At 45.0% G+C, this 22,776-nt stretch overlaps 1 protein-coding gene across 2 annotated transcripts in view; it reads right to left on the bottom strand.

Annotated features, from left to right (window-relative positions):
* Window positions 1-22,776, bottom strand: part of LOC117512881 (myelin transcription factor 1-like) — a 152,801-nt gene that overhangs the window by 82,281 nt on the left and 47,744 nt on the right. The window contains exons 9-12 of one of the 2 annotated variants that reach the window (XM_034173119.1): window positions 12,541-12,603; window positions 11,003-11,071; window positions 5,829-5,891; window positions 5,672-5,755 (exon numbers count right to left, since the gene is read on the bottom strand). In XM_034173119.1, the coding sequence (XP_034029010.1) occupies window positions 5,672-5,755; window positions 5,829-5,891; window positions 11,003-11,071; window positions 12,541-12,603 (279 nt within the window). The remainder of the gene's footprint in view (window positions 1-5,671; window positions 5,756-5,828; window positions 5,892-11,002; window positions 11,072-12,540; window positions 12,604-22,776) is intronic. The other variant, XM_034173118.1, reaches the window with a different exon arrangement.

Below are 22,776 nucleotides of genomic sequence, written 5' to 3'. Positions count from 1 at the left end.
GAACTGGCCCTGACCTCTGAACTGGTCCTGACCGCTGAACTGATCCTGACCTCTGAGTGATGATGTGGTGTAGCTGTAGCATGATCATATATTTTATGATCTCCACTGATAGTAAGTCCCTTAGGCTGCTCCCTTGTTTTCACTCGAGGTCGCCACACCAGATCTGACTCCCTTCCTAATGCAACTCCACATTAGATGGATAATGGGCAGGGGTGGATGATCTCCACTGATGTGTGTCATTTTCCTTTTGATTTGATTTGGTGCTATATAAATAAAATTGATTTGATTTGATTTAAATCAAATCAAATCAGTTTTATTTATAATTACGGAAAAACCCCAATGGTCAAAACGACCCCCTGTGAGCAAGCACTTGGCGACAGTGGGAAGGAAAAACTCCCTTTTAACAGGAAGAAACCTCCAGCAGAACCAGGCTCAGGGAGGGGCAGTCTTCTGCTGGGAATGGTTGGGGCAGAGGGGAGAGAATCAGGAATAAGACATGCTGTGGAAGAGAGCAGAGATCAATCACTAATGATTAAATGCAGAGTGGTGCATACAGAGCAAAAAGAGAAAGAAACACTCAGTGCATCATGGGAACCCCCCAGCAGTCTCAGTCTATAGCAGCATAACTAAGGGATGGTTCAGGGTCACCTGATCTAGCCCTAACTATAAGCTTTAGCAAAAAGGAAAGTTTTAAACCTAATCTTAAAAGTAGAGAGGGTGTCTGTCTCCCTAATCCAAATTGGGAGCTGGTTCCACAGGAGAGGAGCCTGAAAGCTGAAGGCTCTGCCTCCCATTCTACTCTTAAAAACCCTAAGAACTACAAGTAAGCCTGCAGTCTGAGAGCGAAGTGCTCTATTGGGGTGATATGGTACTATGAGGTCCCTAAGATAAGATGGGACCTGATTATTCAAAACCTTATAAGTAAGAAGAAGAATTTTAAATTCTATTCTAGAATTAACAAGAAAAATAATAAGATGACACGCACATCACAATCCGTATTGGTGTGCAGGATCAAAAAATAGCACAAAAAACAAAGGACCTTTAATAATTAAAGGTTTGTTTGGGAGCTAACTGGCTGTGCAGATCTTTCCTTTGTTTTTTAGAATTAACAGGAAGCCAATGAAGAGAGGCCAATATGAGTGAAATATGCTCTCTCCTTCTAGTCCCCGTCAGTACTCTAGCTGCAGCATTTTGAATTAACTGAAGGCTTTTCAGGGAACTTTTAGGACAACCTGATAATAATGAATTACAATAGTCCAGCCTAGAGGAAATAAATGCATGAATTAGTTTTTCATCATCACTCTGAGACAAGACCTTTCTAATTTTTGAGATATTGCGCAAATGCAAAAAAGCAGTCCTACATATTTGCTTAATATGCGCATTGAAGGACATATCCTGATCAAAAATGACTCCAAGATTTCTCACAGTATTACTAGCGGTCAGGGTAATGCCATCCAGAGTAAGGATTTGGTTATACACCATGTTTCTAAGATTTGTGGGGCCAAGTACAATAACTTCAGTTTTATCTGAATTTAAAATTAAATTAGAAATTAGAGGTCATCCATGTCTTTATGTCTGTAAGACATTCCTGCAGTTTAACTAATTGGTGTGTGTCCTCTGGCTTCATGGATAGATAAAGCTGGGTATCATCGGCGTAACAATGAAAATTTAAGCAATGCTTTCTAATAATACTGCCTAAGGGAAGCATGTATAAAGTGAATAAAATTGGTCTTAGCACAGAACCTTGTGGAACTCCATAATTAACCTTAGTCTGTGAAGAAGACTCCCCATTTACATGAACAAATTGTAATCTATTAGATAAATATGATTCAAACCACCGCAGCGCAGTGCCTTTAATACCTATGGCATGCTCTAATCTCTGTAATAAAAGTTTATGGTCAACAGTATCAAAACCAGCACTGAGGTCTAACAGGACAAGCACAGAGATGAGTCCACTGTTTGAGGCCATAAGAAGATCATTTGTAACCTTCACTAATGCTGTTTCTGTACTATGATGAATTCTAAAACCTGACTGAAACTCTTCAAATAGACCATTCCTCTGCAGATGATCAATTAGCTGTTTTACAACTACCCTTTCAAGAATTTCTGAGAGAAAAGGAAGGTTGGAGATTGGCCTATAATTAGCTAAGATAGCTGGGTCAAGTGATGGCTTTTTAAGTAATGGTTTAATTACTGCCACCTTAAATGCCTGTGGTACATAGCCAACTAATAAAGATTGATTAATGGTAGGGCTTCCTTGAGCAGCCTGGTAGGAATGGGGTCTAATAGACATGTTGATGGTTTGGAGGAAGTAACTAATGAAAATAACTCAGACAGAACAATCGGAGAGAAAGAGTCTAACCAAATACCGGCATTACTGAAAGCAGCCAAAGATAACGATATGTCTTTGGGATGGTTATGAGTAATTTTTTCTCTAATAGTTAAAATTTTATTAGCAAAGAAAGTCATGAAGTCATTACTAGTTAAAGTTAAAGGAATACTCGGCTCAATAGAGCTGTGACTCTTTGTCAGCCTGGCTACAGTGCTGAAAAGAAACCTGGGGTTGTTCTTATTTTCTTCAATTAGTGATGAGTAGTAAGATGTCCTAGCTTTACGGAGGGCTTTTTATAGAGCAACAGACTCTTTTTCCAGGCTAAGTGAAGATCTTCTAAATTAGTGAGACGCCATTTCCTCTCCAACTTACGGGTTATCTGCTTTAAGCTGCGAGTTTGTGAGTTATACCATGGAGTCAGGCACTTCTGATTTAAGGCTCTCTTTTTCAGAGGAGCTACAGCATCCAAAGTTGTGCTCAATGAGGATGTAAAACTATTGATGAGATAATCTATCTCACTCACACTTTAGTCATCTGTAATGTGGGTATGTCACCACTTGGGGGTGTATAGGTTAGGTAGGCGGGGAAGAAGATGGGAAGTGTGGGTGTGTCCTACTAGTGCAGCAGATAAGAGAATATTTTCAGAGGAATTCTTCAGAGGGTGATGTAAGCACAAAATTTGGCACAAATACTCCTTAGACATTAACTCTTTAAAAAAAAAAAAAAAGTGTCCACTTGAATTTTCAACAGGCAGCCAGGTCAGGGGTCAATGAAGAATTACACAGGGGTCAAAATTTAAAAAGTACTCCAGTCATATTGAAAGGTAACCCACATTATTCATCTGATCATAATGATCAGACAAACAGACAGCTTGGGACTCCGGCGAGAGCGGTCGCATCTCCTCCTCTCTCCTCTATCTCTGCTCCAACCTTCAAGTCCCCTACTTCACCAGACTGTGAATTCTTCAAACTATATTGGATTATCCATGGAATTGATCAGCTGGTCTCTGAACGCTATTGACACCATTTTTTTCAACAAGGAAATCAGGGCCAGGGGACCCTGCATGCCCAGATGGAACCTACCCTGCGGGCTATGTTCTTGACTCCTGGGAGACATGGTGTGTCGCATGCTTTGTGCCATTCTCAGTGGAGGACATCAAGGATTTATTTATATTTGGTTTTATTGTAGCAGGGGTGGTACTTATTGGTTCATGTGCTGCCCTGACCTACTGGAGATTTGGCAAGACGGCTGCCACCAGAACCACGACCCGTCATGATTAATGAGTTGGGCAAGGCGATACATTCTCAGACTGTGTTAACCCTTGAACTCAGATGCAAATTGGATAACATCTCGGAGCAAATGCACGCCTTGCAAAGGAAGATGTCGGAGACCAGCGAATTTTCATAATTGGATCTGGTTGTTCGTGTGAGCTGTAAAGGTGTTTTCACTGCTACACCATAAACATGGCAGGCTTATCAGCCTCTGAAGGACAAAACGCTCCGTTGTTTTCCTCCAGAAGAATTTCTACGGCCTTGGTGAACCATTCGGCTGCCTGCTTTCTTATCTTCTGCAACTCCAGCACACACAGAGAGAAACTGTCTCATTTGCCAATCACACATGGACTGAGAGTGAAAGCATGCTCCCACCTCCCCCCTCCTGTCCTCATCCCACACCCCATCCCAGCCCCCGCTCACACCACTCCCTTCCCCCTCCGGGGTGCCACACAGTTTTAGCTGCTGTAGCTCTCCTTCCAAGGTGGCGGTGGTGCGACTACATGTTGCTGCGGCGCCCCACACTCACATCGCCTCAATTTGGAAAATGGACTGTTTCAAAGTTTAGTGCACATAAACAATGTCAAATGTATATGTCCATCCATCCATCCATTTTCTACCGCTTTATCCAGAGTCGGGTCGTGGGGGCAGCAGCTCAAGCAAAGCCGCTCAGACCTCCCGATCCACACACACCTTCCCCAGCTCCTCCGGGGGAACCCCAAGGCGTTCCCAAGCCAGCCAAGAGTCGTAGTCCCTCCAGCGTGTCCTGGGTCTTCCCCGGGGCCTCCTCCCGATGGGACGTGCCCGGCACACCTCTCCAGCGAGGCGTCCAGGGGGCATCCGGAAAAGATGCCCGAGCCACCTCAACTGGCTCCTTTCAACGTGGAGGAGCAGCAGCTCGACTCCAAGCTCCTCCCGAGTGACCGAGCTCCTCACTCTATCTCTAAGGGAGCGCCCAGCCACCCTGCGGAGGAAACTCATCTCGGCCGCTTGTACTCGCGATCTCGTTCTTTCGGTCATGAGCCAAATCTCATGACCATAGGTGAGGATCAGAACGTAGATCAATCGGTAAATTGAGAGCCTTGCCCCCTCCTCAGCTCTCTCTTCACCACGACGGTCTGATACAGCGACCGCATCACTGCAGATGTTGCACTGATCCGTGGAGGAGTTTAAGTATCTCAGGGTCAAATGTATATGTGTTGTCTTTAATTCTGATGTGTACCATTATTATGGTAAACAAATAATAATTGTGGATTAATTGCTGTATCTTATCTGTGGTAAATGGAGTGTGGACGTACTCTCATTGTTGTTGCACTCGTGTAATGACAATGACAATAAATCTCATCCATCCATCCATCCATCCATCCATTTCAAAAGGGCATAATTTGGACTATCTATGACTGAATGTTCTGGAGCTATGGGGTAAAAAAAATATCAGAAATGCTGACAAAGTTCAATTTCAGTTTGTGAAGGGGTCAAACGTTAAACTTGCTCTGATTTTGGTAAAAAAAAAAAAAGTGGTGCAAATTATTGTTTGTGCTAATAGGATTAATAAATGGACTAGTTTTGACTGTGTTGAATGTTTGGTCTCCAAACTACAGGTCAAACAAGGTCAACATCCTTTGGATTGTATGACATGTGACATATGTTAATAATTAACATCAAGTTTTTTTCCAAAATTAGAGCAATTTAAACTTTTGACCCCTGTACAAACTGAAACAGGGCGGCGTAGTCTCATTTCTGGGCGGGCACTAAAGGGGTAAAATATGACACATACGCAAATTACATACAAACAAAGTGAAAATATAAAGAAAAAGTGATGATGCGGTGGGAAGTGGACGTGTTGCGGTTTGTTTATGACGTGTCGAGGCGGTTTTGCAGGTGAGAGAACAGAGCTACTCTGGTTAGCTGTGTAACACTTACAAACACGACATCTCCCATTCGCATCGTCTTCCCGTCTCCACTGGGAACCAACAAAAAACTACACTTTTTGTGACTGTTTCTGTGATTCCAGCCGAAAAGACCACTAACTGTTTGAGATGTTTGAGTTCCAGTCCATCGTCCTCACCTCAGGAGTTCTGAGTCCTCCTTGTCATCCTTGGTGGGCGTTGACTTGGTGGCGCCCTTCTTGGCCCGGGGACATCCAGAGAGACTGTCACAGAGGACACGCTGTCAGCGGCCACGCGGCCGAGTGGCACAGGACCGTGAAAAGCAGAAGCTCCTACCTTCTGTGCGAGGCGTAGTTCCCTGTGATGTGGCCAGACCCATCACAGCCTGGAGTGGGACACCTGAGACACAGCCACAGGTCACAAACTGTCACCGCCACAGCAACACACGGACTCACTCAGTCAACAAAACCAAACCCTGACTGCAGCCCAGAGCAGGAACCTGATGGACGGGGATCAGACCACTGACCGGACGATCTGATCTGTGCCAACAACTGGACATTTTTGTTCTTGACACATAACATCAGAAAAACATCTGTTCTGTAGTTTTACCAGAGGTGGGACGAAGTCACCAGCAAGTCACTCTCAAGTCATGAAGTCATAATGACCACCAACTGTTTACAAGCTGACGTGAGACTTGACTTGAGACTTGCCAATTCATAACTTGAGAATGACTTGACAGTGACTTCCTCCCACCTCTGAGTTTTACTGATAAGAACGTTTGACCTCATGGACAGTTGTTTCTTACGGAGGGAGACTGTGTTTGGTTCTCCCACATGGTATTGCTGTCACGAATACTGACATCATATCTCTTGCATTGGTGGTCTCTGATCACCCACTTATTAAGTTTACAGTTTTGCTGCCAAAACTTAGAGGAGGTGATGGTCTAGTGGTTAAGTGTTGGGCTTGAGTCCAGAGGATCCTCGGTTCAAATCCCAGCCTGAACAGAAAATCACTTAGGGCCCTTCGGAAAAGTCCTTAATCCCTAGTTGCTCCTGGTGTGTAGTGGCGCCTTGTATGGCAGCAGCCTGACATCGGGGTGAAGGTGAGGCATTGATGTGTAAAGCGCTTTGAGTGACTGATGCAGATGGAAAAGCACTACATAAATGCAGTCCATTTACCATTTAACGCATAAACTCCTCAACTACGACTGAACTCAAAGTTAGACTCCCTGATATCTTAAGGCCCGGTCACACGGCACTTAACGAAGGGCAACGAAGCCCAAACGAAACAAGAAATCTGGACTTTCATTGGCATCATTTAACCTTCGTGCAGCTTCGTTCCTGCAGTTGGCGCTTCGTCAGGATTTTTAAACTGTCGAAAAATTTGAATGAATGTCACTGAAAACCTAAATTAGTCGGTATTTCATTTTGCTGTCATTCTTGATGGTTTCTTGTTGTTTGCTTAGTTTTTGTAACATTAGGGTTTATTTTGAGTTCGTTTGACAAGCAGAATGTTTTCAAACAGTGCAGAAGCCAGTTTGTGAGCGCTGCTGTGGTGGAGAGATGCCTCCTCCACGGCGGTGCTGGTGTGAGGCTTCTGCTGCTGAGTGTGATGGAGCGATTGCAGCTGCTGTCATGCCTGGCCGGCAAGGAAAAATTTGACAACCTCCTCCAACAGCGCACAGCAGTCCGTGATCGTTGTGTTTTCCAGTGCTGTGCACACCTGAGGAGAGAGTGCGCAGGAGGCCTGAAAAAAAAATGCTGGTGTGCCTAAGCTGGTGTTACTAAGCCATATATATTGATTCATAACAGAAAACTGTCAAAAGGGGGAATAAATATATGTGTAAAGATGACTGAATATATCAGAGCAGTAAATTGATCAGTCCGTGTGAACGCTGCACACTGCCTCCCCATGTGCGGTTATTTCCACCAGCTGCCACTCTTTTAATTACTCCTTTAATTCACTTTATTAATAAACGGAGCGGGCCACGGCCTCAACTTTACCTAACTTCTGGGTCTTTTAGTGAAGCTTCGGGCTAGTGGTCGGCGATCACCTTAGTATCCTGTTTTTCTTGTTGTTTAATGCTGACAAATTATACTGTATTTCTTGTCTTTCTGATGCTTGATTCTGTTTTTTCTCTCTGTTTAAGGTGCAACTCCATCCAGAGATGGGTGTGGTATTTGTGCTGAAAACCCTCCTGTCCTGTGCACCAACAGCATTTCCTGTATATTCGTGTTGTGAACTGTTTCTGTGAATTGTTTTTGTAATTTATGTCTGCAGCATGGCCCAAGCAGAGAGTCACCCCTTTGAGTCTGGTCTGCTTGAGGTTTCTTCCTCAGAGGGAGTTTTTCCTTACCACTGCTGCTCTGAGGATTAGTAAGGTTAGACCTTACTTGTGTGAAGTGCCTTGAGGCAACTCTTGCGATTTGGCTCTATATAAATGAAAAAAAATAAATAAATTGAAAACTGAAATTGCCACTGATCCACAACATGAATTCTGCCTTCCAGAACAGCTCTTTATATAATCATCAGAAACATCTACCTGTTGTCACATGTACAGAAGGGCTGGATTGTCATTTCTACACTCATATTGCTTTATTTAATAAAAAACTAGAAGCACTCGGAGAGCGCAAACCTCCGCCAAGGCCATAGGGTCACTGATGTCACATGGAATACCCTTTGGCAAAGAGACTTATTCCACGTTGTTTCACGCATCTACCATCATGTTTCAGATTCAGTGGTTAAACCTCTGGGGTTCTGAGTGCATTTTTTGACAGTTCACTCACCTGGCATAAATGTTTTATTATTGCTGTTAACAGCTCTCCCTGCATCCCACAATCAAGTTTTATGTCTCTTTTTTCAGGACAACCTGTACTTTCAATATATATATGCTATAGTTGTGTTTTATACGTGTAATAAAGGTTTACAATCAGAAATAAGAAAGGAAAAAGTAAAGCGGAAAAATAATTTTCCACACACATTTATTCAAAACACACAGCAAACATTAATAAACTAGTAACACATCACTCCTAAAAACAATCTTTGGTGTGTCACGTGAGGTGAATCTGCCCTACGATTGGATTTTGGAAAACCATGTGACGGTGACCCAATTCTGATTGGACACTCACATTGCTCACGTCATCACACAGCTTCTATGAGGAGTACAAAGATGGTAGACGGTGGCTCGAAAATCCACGGAGTTAACTTTTCAGCAAAAAAAAAAAAAAAAAGTACGTTTCTCTCATATTATTAAAAAGTTATTTACAATTTAGCAAAGCTTGTTCTTAGCCGTCGTATACGATGGCGTCGGCCCCAGAGGGTTAAACTCTTAGATCTTCAGCAAATGTATTTATAAAGAGAAACTGCATGAACTACACAAGTTTTTTTATTTTGTAATGACAAGTTTATTCAATGATGAGAAACAAATGCTAAATTATTGTTGTGTCGTAACTTAATTTTTGTTCAGCCTTTGTGACACGTCTTCATGAAGTTAGAGATGCAAAAATGTTGAAAATGGCCCTATCCTGCAATGATAAAGAATCCTTAAAAAATTACTGGATCCAGATCGTGTTCCGGATCATTACCATAATTTAATGACTTCTAAGTTAGGCCAAGATACACCCGTGGTAAAAATTTCATTGAAATCCGTTGAGGGTTTTTTGAGTAATCCAGCTGCTGCTGCTGACGCTGTGTTCAAGTACCGTTGGAAATTACAGGGCAAACTCAGCCTGTTTGCTTGATTTTCTTTTTTTTTTATCTGGGTGGGGGGTCAGCTTAACTGGGCTCAGGCACCTTATATACACCTGAATTAATATTTTGTATGGATAGAATTAATTATTTTACCAAAAATAAAATGAAAACCATGCTCCTGCTACAAGCAACTGCTGAATTTGAAACAACAAAAAAGTAGTGCTCTCTCTCTTTCCCCCTCCTCCCCCCACCCTCTCTCTTTCTCTTTCTCTTTCTCTGTCTTGCTCTCAATGCTGAAACAAGAGACGGGAAGTTTTACGTTTGCTTGTGATTTTAAATGCCAATATTTTCTACTTTTCTTGGGGGGGAGGGCAGAAGGACTCTGAACTTTGCGATCTGACAAGGAAGCAGTGTGTCCCGGTGTACATCTGGAAACCTGAATGCTGTTTACCGCTTTGAGAATGGAGCGCATTTCTACCATGATCCCTCTTTTGTTCTGGATGATCAAGCAGAGCAGGTGGATCCACCGATGTGCGCACAAATCTCCGCAGTAGGTTGGATCGCGGCTTCTCTTTGCAGCTTCTCCAGGACTCAGGCACTATGAGCTCTGTCCCAGCGCTGAGTCCTGGAACAGAGTAGGATGCAGACACACACTGCTTCAGCAGTGGCTCCAGGTGCGTTTTGTTGAAAGCGTCAAGATCAATGTTAGCTTTGGTTTCATTTTGTTCCTGTTCTGTTCCTTTTCCTGTTGATTCGCAGGCTATTCGGTGATGGGAAAAAGTCAAAAGCTCATTCATCCACCTGTTCTCGACAATTTGTGACTTTTTTACTTTTTTCCCTTCATTCAGGAATGGTTGTATGCCGTGTGACCGGGCCATTAGCTTTACGTTTTGAAAATGCTCAATCAGAAAAACAGTCTTGTGGACTGTTTAAACTCAAACTACACTCAACATGATCGCGCCACCTTTATTAAAACCACACCCTCCCAAAACACAGTCACCTTGGTTCAATGATTACTTGCGTGATTAGTAAAATTAGTCTCATGCACAGACAGGATGAGCTAACATTAGCAACACACAAATAGCATGAGCTAACATTAGCATCAAGCAAAGACAACATGAGCTAAGATTAGCATTACCTAAGATGACATGTTAGTATCATAAGCTAACATTACCATCACACTTGAAGAGGATAAGCTAAGATTAAGATCATGCATACAGGATGAGATCAAATTAGCATCACACACTAATATGAGCTAATGCTGATATTACGCCCAGATGGAATGAGCTAACATTAGCGCTGCATAAATATGATGAGCTAAGATTTGTCTTGTGCACACACTCCAGACCTTTGGTTCAACAATGTCTCAGTGTTCCATCAGACTGGCTTCTCTGGCTGGAACCTGCTGTGACATAAGATCAGTGAAAACTCCTCACAGGGACAAAGGATGAGCCGCGACCCCATCTCTGGAGATTTTAAAAGAATGAAGAAACCATTGACTGTTTAGATGGCCGGAGATAAATGGAGGAAGATGCTGGTCGAGTTGGAGTGAAGAAGAAGGAGGTGTGTGGGTCTGAGATCTCTTATTCTTACTGGGACCCGCAAAAGCACGCGTGAGGAAGCACGAGTGGGAGGAGTTAGTAGAGGAACAATGACATCATAGAGGAAAGCAAATGGAGCCTTGTTCCTCCAGACTGGGACCACAGCTTTGGACTTTTTTGTGTGACATTAAAAAACAAAAAACAAAAAGCCTGAAGGTGAGTGTGAAAGTGTGTGAAAGTGATGAGCGGCAGACTGAAGGGAGCAGGAGGAACACATACTTTAGTTCAGCTGTGTGAGCCGCCATGAGCGTCCGCAGAGATTTATCAGCGAGAGGACAGCCGGACAGACTGGAAGACAGGTCAGAGTGAGAAAAGCACAAACACAGGCTCAGCTGGGAAACAGAGCAGCGCCGCCCAGTCCCGGTCCTCAGGACCCCGCCCACTCAGCCTGGCTCGGAACACAAAGCCGGAGTCGGGGAGAACATGCAGGGCCTGGACTCCTGAGCACCGGGACCGCGAAGCACCGACATAAACAGTCCATACTGATCGAGTCATGGCGCGTCACAGAGGGACCCTCCTCCTCTGAGGGACCTGGAGTCAGGGTCACAGGAGCAACTAAAACCAGCTGATGTTGCTGCTTGTTTTAAAGCTAAGGGAACATCTGGGTCAACTCCAACCTATGTGGGTTCTCTTCTATTACCTTGAAACGTGCGACATAACACATAAAACAGCTACACTTTAGTTCTGGAATGATTCAGTTCCATCAAACCAGGGCCCAGTTTTGTGATGAGGCACTAAAGAGTTAAGTCTTGAACTAAGTCATCGTTCGAGACACCAGACCCATGGGTTACATATAGGACTGGACTAATCAATGACCACTGAGCTCTGTTAAGGTCACCGACACAAGACTTTGACTAAAGTAGTGGACCAAGTACGTTTTGCCACAAACAGCCGAATGTTCTTGATCTTTGCTCCACAGCCCAGAAACTCGTATTTGTTGTGGTTTTTTTTTTACACTTGCTGTATTTTATTCAGGGGATGTGAAACCTCTCTTCACGCGCAAGGAGTGGAAACAACAGCAACAGGCAAATAAACACTGATCAACACTTCACCAAGGCCAAAACCAGCACTGAGCTCCCTGACACAGTGGTCAACACTTCACCAAGGCCGAAACCGCACTGAGCTCCCTGACACAGTGATCAACACTTCACTAAGGCTGAAATAGAATAAAATTATTATTTTTTTAAGATCTGGGTGTGGACTGTCCAACAAGTGAGTGTCTCGAGAGGGAGATCTCAAACAAACCTTCTCCTGAAGTAAGCGTCATGTCCTGTCTGACTGTTGTAGTGGTCTCAGACCAGGACCAAGAGGCTTAAACAACCTCAGCTTCATGGTCTCATTTTTTGACCTTTGGACCAGAGTGAGACAGGTCTAACTTACTAACCTACTCTGTATCCATAGCACACGACCACTTTTAGTCTTTGACTCATGTTTGGGTACTAAACTGTAGTCTCAGTCTGTTTGGTTTATAAAACAGGGCCCCGGTACCAATGTGGCCAAAGACCAGAACCAAATGTAGCTGTAACTCCTAAAAGGCTGGACTCTGGATGATGGTGTCTCCCAAAACCATTTAAAGATTTTCAATTCTTTATAACTTTTGCACAAAATCAAATAATTGTCCGTGTTCTTCCAAAATAAAACATTATTTTTTATTTATTTATTTATGTTTTAGTAATACACCTCTCTTGTTCCAGTCCATTGCTGGGATCTTAACAAGCACCATAACATTTAAAAACCAGTCCACCGGCAGCTCTTACCTCCGGTGGGAGGCGTAGTTTCCGGTAATGTGTCCGCTGCCATCACAGCCTGGGGTGGGGCACCTGCAACAACACGCACGCACACACACACACACCTCTGAATAGCATTCATTCTTGTACTGCAAGCATTTGCTTTGGGTGCCAAAGTAAATCCACCGTGCATGTGGTCTCAAACACACAGACACCCTGCCCACAATGTCACCATGTCAGGACTGGCATAAGCATTCACTAATATCACTACTACTTACACTTAAGTCAGTTCAATTCTGTTTTTATGTGCAGGGGCAAAATCACAAAATACTGCCAAGCTGTCTGATGCCTTCCAGAACAGTACCACATGGCTACGCCTCCAATATAGGACAGCTGGAAAAGACTGTATTCAGGGACTTTCTCTGTGTTCAGGGACTTTTTTGTTAGATGATTAGCTTTTCAGCCAACTTTGAAAACCATCAATGGACCAATTAACTACCCTTAAATTTAGTTTTGAAAACTTTTAGGCTGCTAATATCTTTTTGTGGGTACAGTGAATAAAGCGTAACAGTTAAAAACATGTATAAAGCCTTAAATCATACTTTTTTTCCTGCCTGTTACATGTTTTGAAGCAGACAGACAGCTATGAGAGGTAGAGCTCAATCATCTGCCAGCAGAGGAGAGCTGACTACCAGTGACAAAAGAAGCGAAGAAAAAAAAATATTTATTTTCACACCATACAGTCTTGCAGACATGTCACAGGACACATGCACAGTAAGGCAGTTTTGACTTATGGTTAAAATTTTAAACAAACTAATTCCAGACAGGTTATCAAAATTAATGTCACTTCTGCCATTTTTACAAAGTGAAAATATCAGCTATATGTTTTGCTTTTAAAGTAACGCACTAATTTTGAAGGTTTGACAGTTTACAGACACACATCCCAAAAGGCATTATGGGAAAATGAGGTTCCTGTCATCAGTGGTTGGTCAGTTTATTTTATGTAAAAACCAACACACAAGTTACTGTAATGTGTGTGTTGGTTTTTACAAATATTTATATATTTTTGTATTTGTAAATGTGTCATTTTTTTATTTGTAAAAAATAAAAAAATTGAAAACTGAAAATTCTGTTTAAGTGTGAGTCAGCATGTATAGCAAATGTGTGGCAATTGGTATTCACACCGCCATGAACACTGCCATCTACTGAATGGGAGTGTTGGCAGATTAATGGTTATCAAAGCTAACTTTTTGGTTAGCTGTGCCCACCACTGCTCTTTGGTGAGGACTGTGCCCCAAGTGCCCCCACCCCCCGAGCCTGAGATGCAGACCAGCATGGACAAATTCTCAACTGCATACCTTCAGCCTTACCATCAACACCAAGAAGACTGAAATCCATACACCTAATACATGAAGCCCCCATCACATTGTAAGGTCAGGGACCATGGGTCACTGAACAATTCATGTACTTCTGTACTACCCTGTTCCCAGTCAAAAAACAATTGATGCTGAGGTCAAGTACAGAATGGACTTTGGCAGTCTGGGAGAAAATGTGCATCAGCCTGGGAACACAGCTGAAAGTGTACCCTGCTATAGTCCTCCCTACTTTATTATACTGTATACCTGTGAAACCTTTGCAGTGTACAACTGTACATGAGGCACACTGGACTGCTGGACTGCTTCCATCTCCCCTGCCTCAGAAAGATTATAAAGATCAAGTGGCGAGACGAGGTGCCACACTGAAGTGCTAGACACAGCCAGAATGTATGTGGCGCACACCACACCATGAAGAGTTGGTGGGCAGGTCATGTCCTCAGGAGGTTGGATGACTGCATCCCAAAGTAGCTGTTATTTGGTGAGCTCTCAGTGGGCAAAGGTTCGAGAGAGGTACAAAATAAACTTCAAGGATACTTTACAAGTGTCTTTGAAATCCATCAGCATCGATGTGGCGTCCTGGGAAAGCAGCATTCAGAAGAGAGACATAACATTTGAGATAAAAAAAAAAAAAATGCACTGCTGAAGCACAACTCAATTATGATTTGCACAAACCTAGAGCCACCAGCACACCATCCAATATGCCGCTGCATGTCTGCCCCACATGTACCAGGACATTCTGTGCCAGAATCAGATTGGTCAGTCACCTCAGAACCCATTGTCTACCATCAACTGCAAACTAAGGTGTTGACCTTGTCATGGATTGTAATGGATGAAGAGGAGGACGAGGTGGAGTGAATCCACAAGGAGCAAGGTCAGAAAAGGTTCTCTCTGGTCTACACATGGAGAGCTTCTACCCCCTCCTGTTGCAGCAAGTAGATGGTGCAAGTCTGCCCTGGTACAGCATGCAACCTCATGTGTGCTCTCACCTTGCTTGGTCTCTACCTCCAGAGCCTTTGGTAGGCTCCACTACTCAAGTGTGCTTCTTACATGTGCAGCAGCCATTATATGGATTTATACTACTTAGATACACTATGGTTCTTGTGGCCTAAGGTGATAACTAGATGTCTTTGGTACTAGGTCTCCTCAGAGGATCCTTGGGTACTGCTGGAATGACTTTTTATCAAATGAGACACCCAGATGAGGAGTATCACTTGCACTGTGAGCAAACATCAGCGTTAACTTTTTGGCCGTGTGACATGTTTCTCCTTGCCCTTATCCAGGGCAAAGGTTGAGGACCCCAGCTGCTGGAGAAGGCCACGGACACATGCACATTTCTCCTGCCTGACAGCAGAGAGATGGAACCACCAGACTGTTGTGTTTTGTTCCAGCGAGATCAATCAAAGGATCTTTCCAACAAATCTGTCTATATGACGCTTCCAGAAGTACTGAGGATATGCTGGATTTCCACACTTCCCCTTGAAGATTTCCCAGGTCCCAGTCCTGGAAGATTCAACTGCAGATTTAAAGCATGCAGGAACAATTCCAACTGTAATTGACAAGAAGTAATACCTATGTCCTTAAGTTGTAAGTCCCTGGTTGTGCCTCTCAGTATATACTGTCCCACCAGCTTGCATCTTGCATCCTGGATTGTTTCTGGGGCACATTTGCACAGCCTGCAACTTTGGTCTTGTCAGCTGTGACAGACTCCTACCTCTATGGATCGGGTGCTTTGGGCTTGTTCTTGTGCTCAGAGTGATGATCATAGTGTCTGTCCTGTCCTTAGGCCGGCCTTTTCTAGCCACTGGTAAGACTTGTTGATGTCAGCCATTTCCTCTATCTGCTGATGGTACATCCCATGGAGGGGCTTTGGACACACTTTCCCATTCAACTGACACTTTTATTCATCCTTAATTAAACAGGTCTCATTAAGATTAAAACCTCTTTTACAAGACAGACTTGGCCCAGAAAGCAGCATAACAGTAATTACAACATATCATTCAAACAAACACCATCATTCATCATAAAAGAATAAAAACACAAACTCATTCATTCATTTTCAGCCTCTTATGTGGGCCCGGGTCACAGTGGCAGCAGTGCAAGCAGCTCATCCTACAATTCTCTATCCTCAGCCAACTTCTGTAACTCTTCCCAGGAGATCCCAAGACGTTCCCAAGCCAGCTAGGAAATATAATCACTCCAGCATGTCCTGGGTCTTCCTCGGGTCCTCCTCCTGGTTGGACGTGCCTGGACAACCTCTTTAGGGAGATGACCAGATGCCCGAACCACCTCAACTGGCTCCCTTTAAAGCAAAGAAATAGCAGCTCCACTCCAAATCCCTCCTGGATAATCGAACATCTCACACTGTACAGGAGTGTAAGACCAGATACCCGACAGGTGAATCTGATTTCTGCTGCTTGGATCCACAATCTTATTCTTTCAGTCATTACCCAAAGATCATGACCATAGGTGAGGATAGGAGTGTAAATCATTCACACTCAGCCTCAAACCTGCTCAGAGCACACCAGAGGTCACTCTTTGATGAAGCCAATAGAACCAGATCATCTGCAAAAAGCAGAGATGCAACTCTGAGGTCGCCCAACTGGATACCCTCCAATCCGACTGCACCTTGAAATCCTGTCCATAAACATCACAAACAGGATCAGTGACAAGGGGCAGCCCTGGTGGGTGCCCGAACCCTAACCGCCTGACAATATCCTCAGTCCAGTTAAGGAGCTCTCCTCCCCTGCTGAACACAGCCTGGGCTAAGAACTGCCTCCCTTTCCTGAGGCGCCTGACAGTTTGACAGAACTGCTTTGAGGCTGACTATAAGTCATTCTCTATGGCCTCTCCAAACTCCTCCCATGCCAAGGTTTTTGCCTCAGCCACCACTAAGGCTGCAGTCCTTCTGGCCTGCTGATACCCACCTGGAAATTAGGCCTCTTTTTTCAGCCTAATGGCTTCCCTTACTGCTGGAGTCCACCAGCCAATTCTTAGGTTGTCACTGTTATGTTGAGACACGGGTTAGAGGAGCGAACCAGCATCTAACAAGGACCCAGCGCTAAATAAACAGAGAGCGGTTCCAAAAAACATAACAGATTTATTTCAAGTGAAATGTATAAACAAAAAATGAATTAACGGCCTGGTGGGGTGGAGGACGACGCGCTCTTCCTAGCGCCCAAGGGATTGGAGCCCGACAGTTCTGGACCCAGAAATTCCCGCCGGCACCCCCCAGGTGGTTAATGAGTCGGACAGCGCCTGTTAAGGATGAGAGGCGAGGTAAGTCAACAGTGTTCACACAAATACTGTTTAGGGTTCACACCATCAGCAAACACATTCAGGTTCTAATTCAGACTCAAATTACAGAAACAGCTCTCACAGCCCGTGGAGGACCATCAATCCGCACGCCACGGCTGTGAAGAGCGAATTTACACAATTATCAGAGTAGCTCAAATATAGCTGCGTACAAAATGCCAAATTACTATTGTTAATTACTCAAAATCATTCACAGCTTTAGTTACATCTGAAGTGTGCTGATGGAGCATATCCCTCACCCATCTCCTTAACAGGCACGGTGCGTCAAACCTGGAGAGATCCTCAGCGTCACAATGTTGGACAAACAGTCGTCACACAGAAGTAACAAGGTTGAGTCCCCAGCACCTTACACAGAGCAGTCATGGCTTAAATGTAGTACATCATTAGAATATCTACTTCAGCTGGAAGTCCTTTGGAACTGCACGTGAACTGCTGATCAGGATATCCACTTCAGCTGGTAGTCCTTTAGCTCTGCACGTGAACTGCTCATCAGGTGCATCCTCTTCAGGTGGTAGTCCTTTAGCTCTGCACATGAATGGCTCATCAGGTGCATGGGGTTGGCGTGATGACAGTGGAGGGTGAGAGACGCTTCATCCATCATCACAGCTTCAGACACGCCCCCCACAAACCACCAGGAGTATACACAAAACACACAAACAGTATCTTGGCCAGCCAAACCCCCCCCAACACATAACAGTACTCCCCCCTCAACGGGAAGCCGCCCGGCGACCACACAGACCTGGCCAGAAAACAGCTCCCCCCCCCGGGGTCCACGGCAGGAACAGGCGGTGCGAAACCCCAGGGTCCACAGCAGGAACAGGATATGGCAGCGAGGGGCAAGACAATGTGGCAGGGAGGCCAGCTGGCAAGAAAACAAAAACAATCCCAAACCCCCAAAAGAGTCCCACAGTACAATACAACATAAAACACAATACACATAGAAAAACCCCAACACCCCCCCCCTCAGAGTACAGTACAACCACAACCCCAGGGAAGCATACTGGGGGATGACATAAAATAAAAACATACGACCACCCCAAAACCCTCCCCAGGGGACCGTCCCATCAAACCCCGGGGAGCAAATCCCAAACCCAAAAAACCCAACAGAGCCCCATATAACACAATACAAACACAATTTGCACAAAGAAAATAACAAACACTCCCCCCCCCAGACGACAAGTGGAGCACAACACCCCCTAGAGCAGTGATTCTCAACCGGGGTGCCGCGGCACCCTAGGGTGCCGTGATCGATCGTCAGGGGTGCCATGGGTATTTTTCATATTCGCGATTATTTTTCATATTCGCGATTACCGTGAATTATTTATTTTATCCATAAAGCATAAAACGACTCAGAATCTGGCGTCATTGTGCTGCAGCCTCGCTCTCGTCTTAAGGCGGGACAATAACAAGGAGGCTGACGGCCGATTAAAACAGTGCCGTCTTCTTCAAAAGCCGTCTAAAATGCAGAGCTGTTGGTGTGTGTGTCTGTGCCTGTGTGTGCACGCGTGCGGAGTTAACAGGCTGCAGACTGCGAGGGAGGGGGTGGGTGAGGGAGATTCCTGAATGCAGGCGTGACACGTTCAGTGCGCAGCGAGCGCGGAGCAGAGAGAGGATTTTAACCCGAGTGAACGTTAACAAAACGGAAACGTGAAGCTGCCTTTACTTCTCTCTGAACTTTCTCTAAAGGTGTGATTCTGCCGTTACCGTCCTGTTCACACCATGTGCGCGTAGTATGCTGAATTTATGAGATCATGAGATGAAATAAATGGTCAAATATCTTTAAAAACATATTTAAAAAATGAGAATATATGAATGAACTGAGCCACAAAAAAAAAAAATGTTCAGACGCAGAGATCACAAAAAGCAGGTGAGAACTCTGAACTTTAACAGCTGTTATTTTCCAAAGGTATTTATTTATTCAATCTTGAGCTTAATGCAGTGTTTAAGCACAAAACGTGACTGATGAGGAGAAACAATTTCAGAAATGCAACAGAAACAACCACAAATCAGAAAAAGTTGGGACTGTATGTAAAATGAAGATAAAAATAAAAATGTTGCACTATTCCCAGTTTCTCCACTCACAGAAGCCAAACGTTCTTCCAGAGTTGTGTAATTATACTACAATAGTAGAATATAAAGAAGGGGAAAAAAGAAAAAAAAAATAGACAATATATTCGTCAATCGCAATTATTTGTCTGACAATTAATCGTCTCCAGAAATTCCTAATCGTGACAGCCCTACTTGAGATCAGAATGCAAAATGCTTGAGGATTTTCGAAATGCAGTGTTTTCTGTATTGATTTTCTATTGCGATAATTGGGTTTTGCGCAAAGCCAGAGGTAATAGCATTATAATATTTTGGTTGGTGGTGTGCCGCAGGATTTTGTAAATATAAAAAGGGTGCCGCAGCTCAAAAAAGGTTGAAAATCACTGCCCTAGAGGACATTGCCGCCAGCTCTAGGAGTAATAACCGAGACCGGGTCCCCCTGAGATCCCCAGGTATACACGGGGGCTACAGCGCCTCCCAGAGGACCGTTCCATCAACCCCAGGAGACACCCCCACAACCCAGAAACCCCAGGCCCGGCCACATCCGGCTAGTCGGCCCCACAGTCCATTTCCCCCCCAGAGGACCATCCCATCAACCCTGGAGGTGGAACCTGGGAGGAAACACAAATAACATAAACACCCCCAGCGGACACCAATCACAACCCCGGGGGCAAATAAAACAAACGTGAAACCCCGTTGCCTCCCCCAGCACCCCGAAAGACCCCGGAACACCCCCAGAGCCAATCAACAGTAATGTTGTGGCGCACGGCACAGGACCACTGAGCAGGAGAAGACAACAGGAAAAACACAAACCCAGTCCCACCCCAAGCGCAGAGAAAAACCGGAAGTACGTCCGGTGTCATAACTCAGACTATGCTTCAGCCTACCGGGAGGGGTGGACAGCGGAAAAGGCGAACGGCACGAATTGGTGCCACCGCTCCGACTGAAGCACATTCCCACTGCACTACACCCCAGCGACACCGATGACGAACGGTCAAAGGCTCGCTGAGGCTGGAGTGGAACCGGAAATCAACTAAACAGAAATAACAACCCTAAACCCCCCCCCCCCCCCCCCACCCCAGGTGCAGAGGTTTCCTAGGAGACACCCAGCGTAACCAACCTGCACCACCCCACACACTAAAGACGAACGGTACAGAAGTGAGTGAGGTCGGGGCTAGGGGACAGGGAAATAAAAAAACAACAAAGAAAAAACAACCCAACCCTCTAACAGAAAATAAAAAACTACAAATAATAAAAAATACCATTACCTGGGTCCAGAAGAGCTCCAATCAGCCAGTCTGTCCACCCAACCCGGAACGCTAAACGTGCTATAATAATTAAACACATTTTGTGATAATACTCTTATAAAAAAAACCAACAGTTAAACCATTATCTAACGATAAGTGCTTAGTCCGTCAAGGGCAGAGAGCAGGAAATATAACTTTTCCCACTCTGAGCTCTTGACGGAAATGTGACTCTGTTGCCAGCAGGGGGAGCCAAAGTGCCACAATAAAAGTCCTCTGGCAACAGAGAAAACTCAACATGCTGCTTTGCTGTGAGCAGCTACGTGCAGCAAACGTGACACCTTACTAAAGTGGTCCGGAGCTGACACAACAGATGTTGGAACCAATTACCACCGGAGGAGATGGGGCTACAGCTTCAACAGTGGGACGCAAAGCGACCCGTGCTGCAAAATGACGCCGTGACTCCGCCATGTGTGCGCCCACACACACAACCTGGGCGGAGAGCACCCGCAACGGATCCCGGATTGGTTCCAACATTCGCTGCCGCATTCCCGGACTAAACCAGCTGCTCTGCCGCTGGGTCCATGCTGGTTTGGCTGGGGACTTCTGTTATGTTGAGACGCGGGTTAGAGGAGCGAACCAGCATCTGACAAGGACCCTGCGCTAAATAAACAGAGAGCGGTTCCAAAGAACATAACAGATTTATTTCAAATGAAATGTATAAACAAAAAGTGAATTAACGGCCTGCTGGGGTGGAGGACGACGCACTCTTCCTAGCGCCCAAGGGATTGGAGCCCGACAGTTCTGGACCCAGAAATTCCCGCCGGCACCCCCCAGGTGGTTAGTGACTCGGACAGCGGCTGTTAACGATGAGAGGTGAGGTAAGTCAACACTGTTCACACAAATACTGTGCTCAGAGCACATCAGAGGTCACTCTTTGATGAAGCCAATAGAACCAGATCATATGCAAAAAGCAGAGATGCAACTCTGAGGTCACCCAACTGGATACCCTCCAATCCCTGACTGCACCTTGAAATCCTGTCCATAAACATCACAAACAGGATCAGTGACAAGGGGCAGCCCTGGTGGGTGCCTGAACCCTAACCGCCTGACAATATCCTCAGTCCAGTTAAGGAGCTCTCCTCCCTTGCTGAACACAGCCTGGGCTAAGAACTGCCTCCCTTTCCTGAGGCGCCTGACAGTTTGACAGAACTGCTTTGAGGCTGACTATAAGTCATTCTCTATGGCCTCTCCAAACTCCTCCCATGCCAAGGTTTTTGCCTCAGCCACCACTAAGGCTGCAGTCCTTCTGGCCTGCTGATACCCACCTGGAAATTAGGCCTCTTTTTCAGCCTAATGGCTTCCCTTACTGCTGGAGTCCACCAGCCAATTCTTAGGTTGTCACTGTTATGTTGAGACGCGGGTTAGAGGAGCGAACCAGCATCTGACAAGGACCCAGCACTAAATAAACAGAGAGCGGTTCCAAAAAACATAACAGATTTATTTCAAGTGAAATGTATAAACAGAAAGTGAATTAACGGCCTGGTGGGGTGGAGGACGACGCGCTCTTCCTAGCGCCCAAGGGATTGGAGCCCGACAGTTCTGGACCCAGAAATTCCCGCCGGCACCCCCCAGGTGGTTAATGAGTCGGACAGCGCCTGTTAAGGATGAGAGGCGAGGTAAGTCAACACTGTTCACACAAATACTGTTTAGGGTTCACACCATCAGCAAACACATTCAGGTTCTAATTCAGACTCAAATTACAGAAACAGCTCTCACAGCCCGTGGAGGACCATCAATCTGCACGCCGCGGCTGTGAAGAGCGAATTTACACAATTATCAGAGTAGCTCAAATATAGCTGCGTACAAAATGCCAAATTACTATTGTTAATTACTCAAAGTCATTCACAGCTTTAGTTACCTCTGAAGTGTGCTGATGGAGCATATCCCTCACCCATCTCCTTAACAGGCACGGTGCGTCAAACCTGGAGCGATCCTTAGCGTCACAATGTTGGACAAACGGTCGTCACACAGAAGTAACAAGGTTGAGTCCCCAGCACCTTACACAGAGCAGTCATGGCTTAAATGTAGTACATCATTAGGATATCTACTTCAGCTGGAAGTCCTTTGGAACTGCACGTGAACTGCTGATCAGGATATCCACTTCAGCTGGTAGTCCTTTAGCTCTGCACGTGAACTGCTCATCATGTGCATCCTCTTCAGCTGGTAGTCCTTTAGCTCTGCACATGAACTGCTCATCAGGTGCATGGGGTTGGCGTGATGACAGT

Source organism: Thalassophryne amazonica, chromosome 6 (genome assembly GCF_902500255.1).
Source record: "Thalassophryne amazonica chromosome 6, fThaAma1.1, whole genome shotgun sequence".
Lineage (NCBI taxonomy): Eukaryota > Metazoa > Chordata > Actinopteri > Batrachoidiformes > Batrachoididae > Thalassophryne > Thalassophryne amazonica.
The sequence above is the reverse complement of the archived record's forward strand: the minus strand, read 5'-3'. Positions and strand labels throughout refer to the sequence as shown.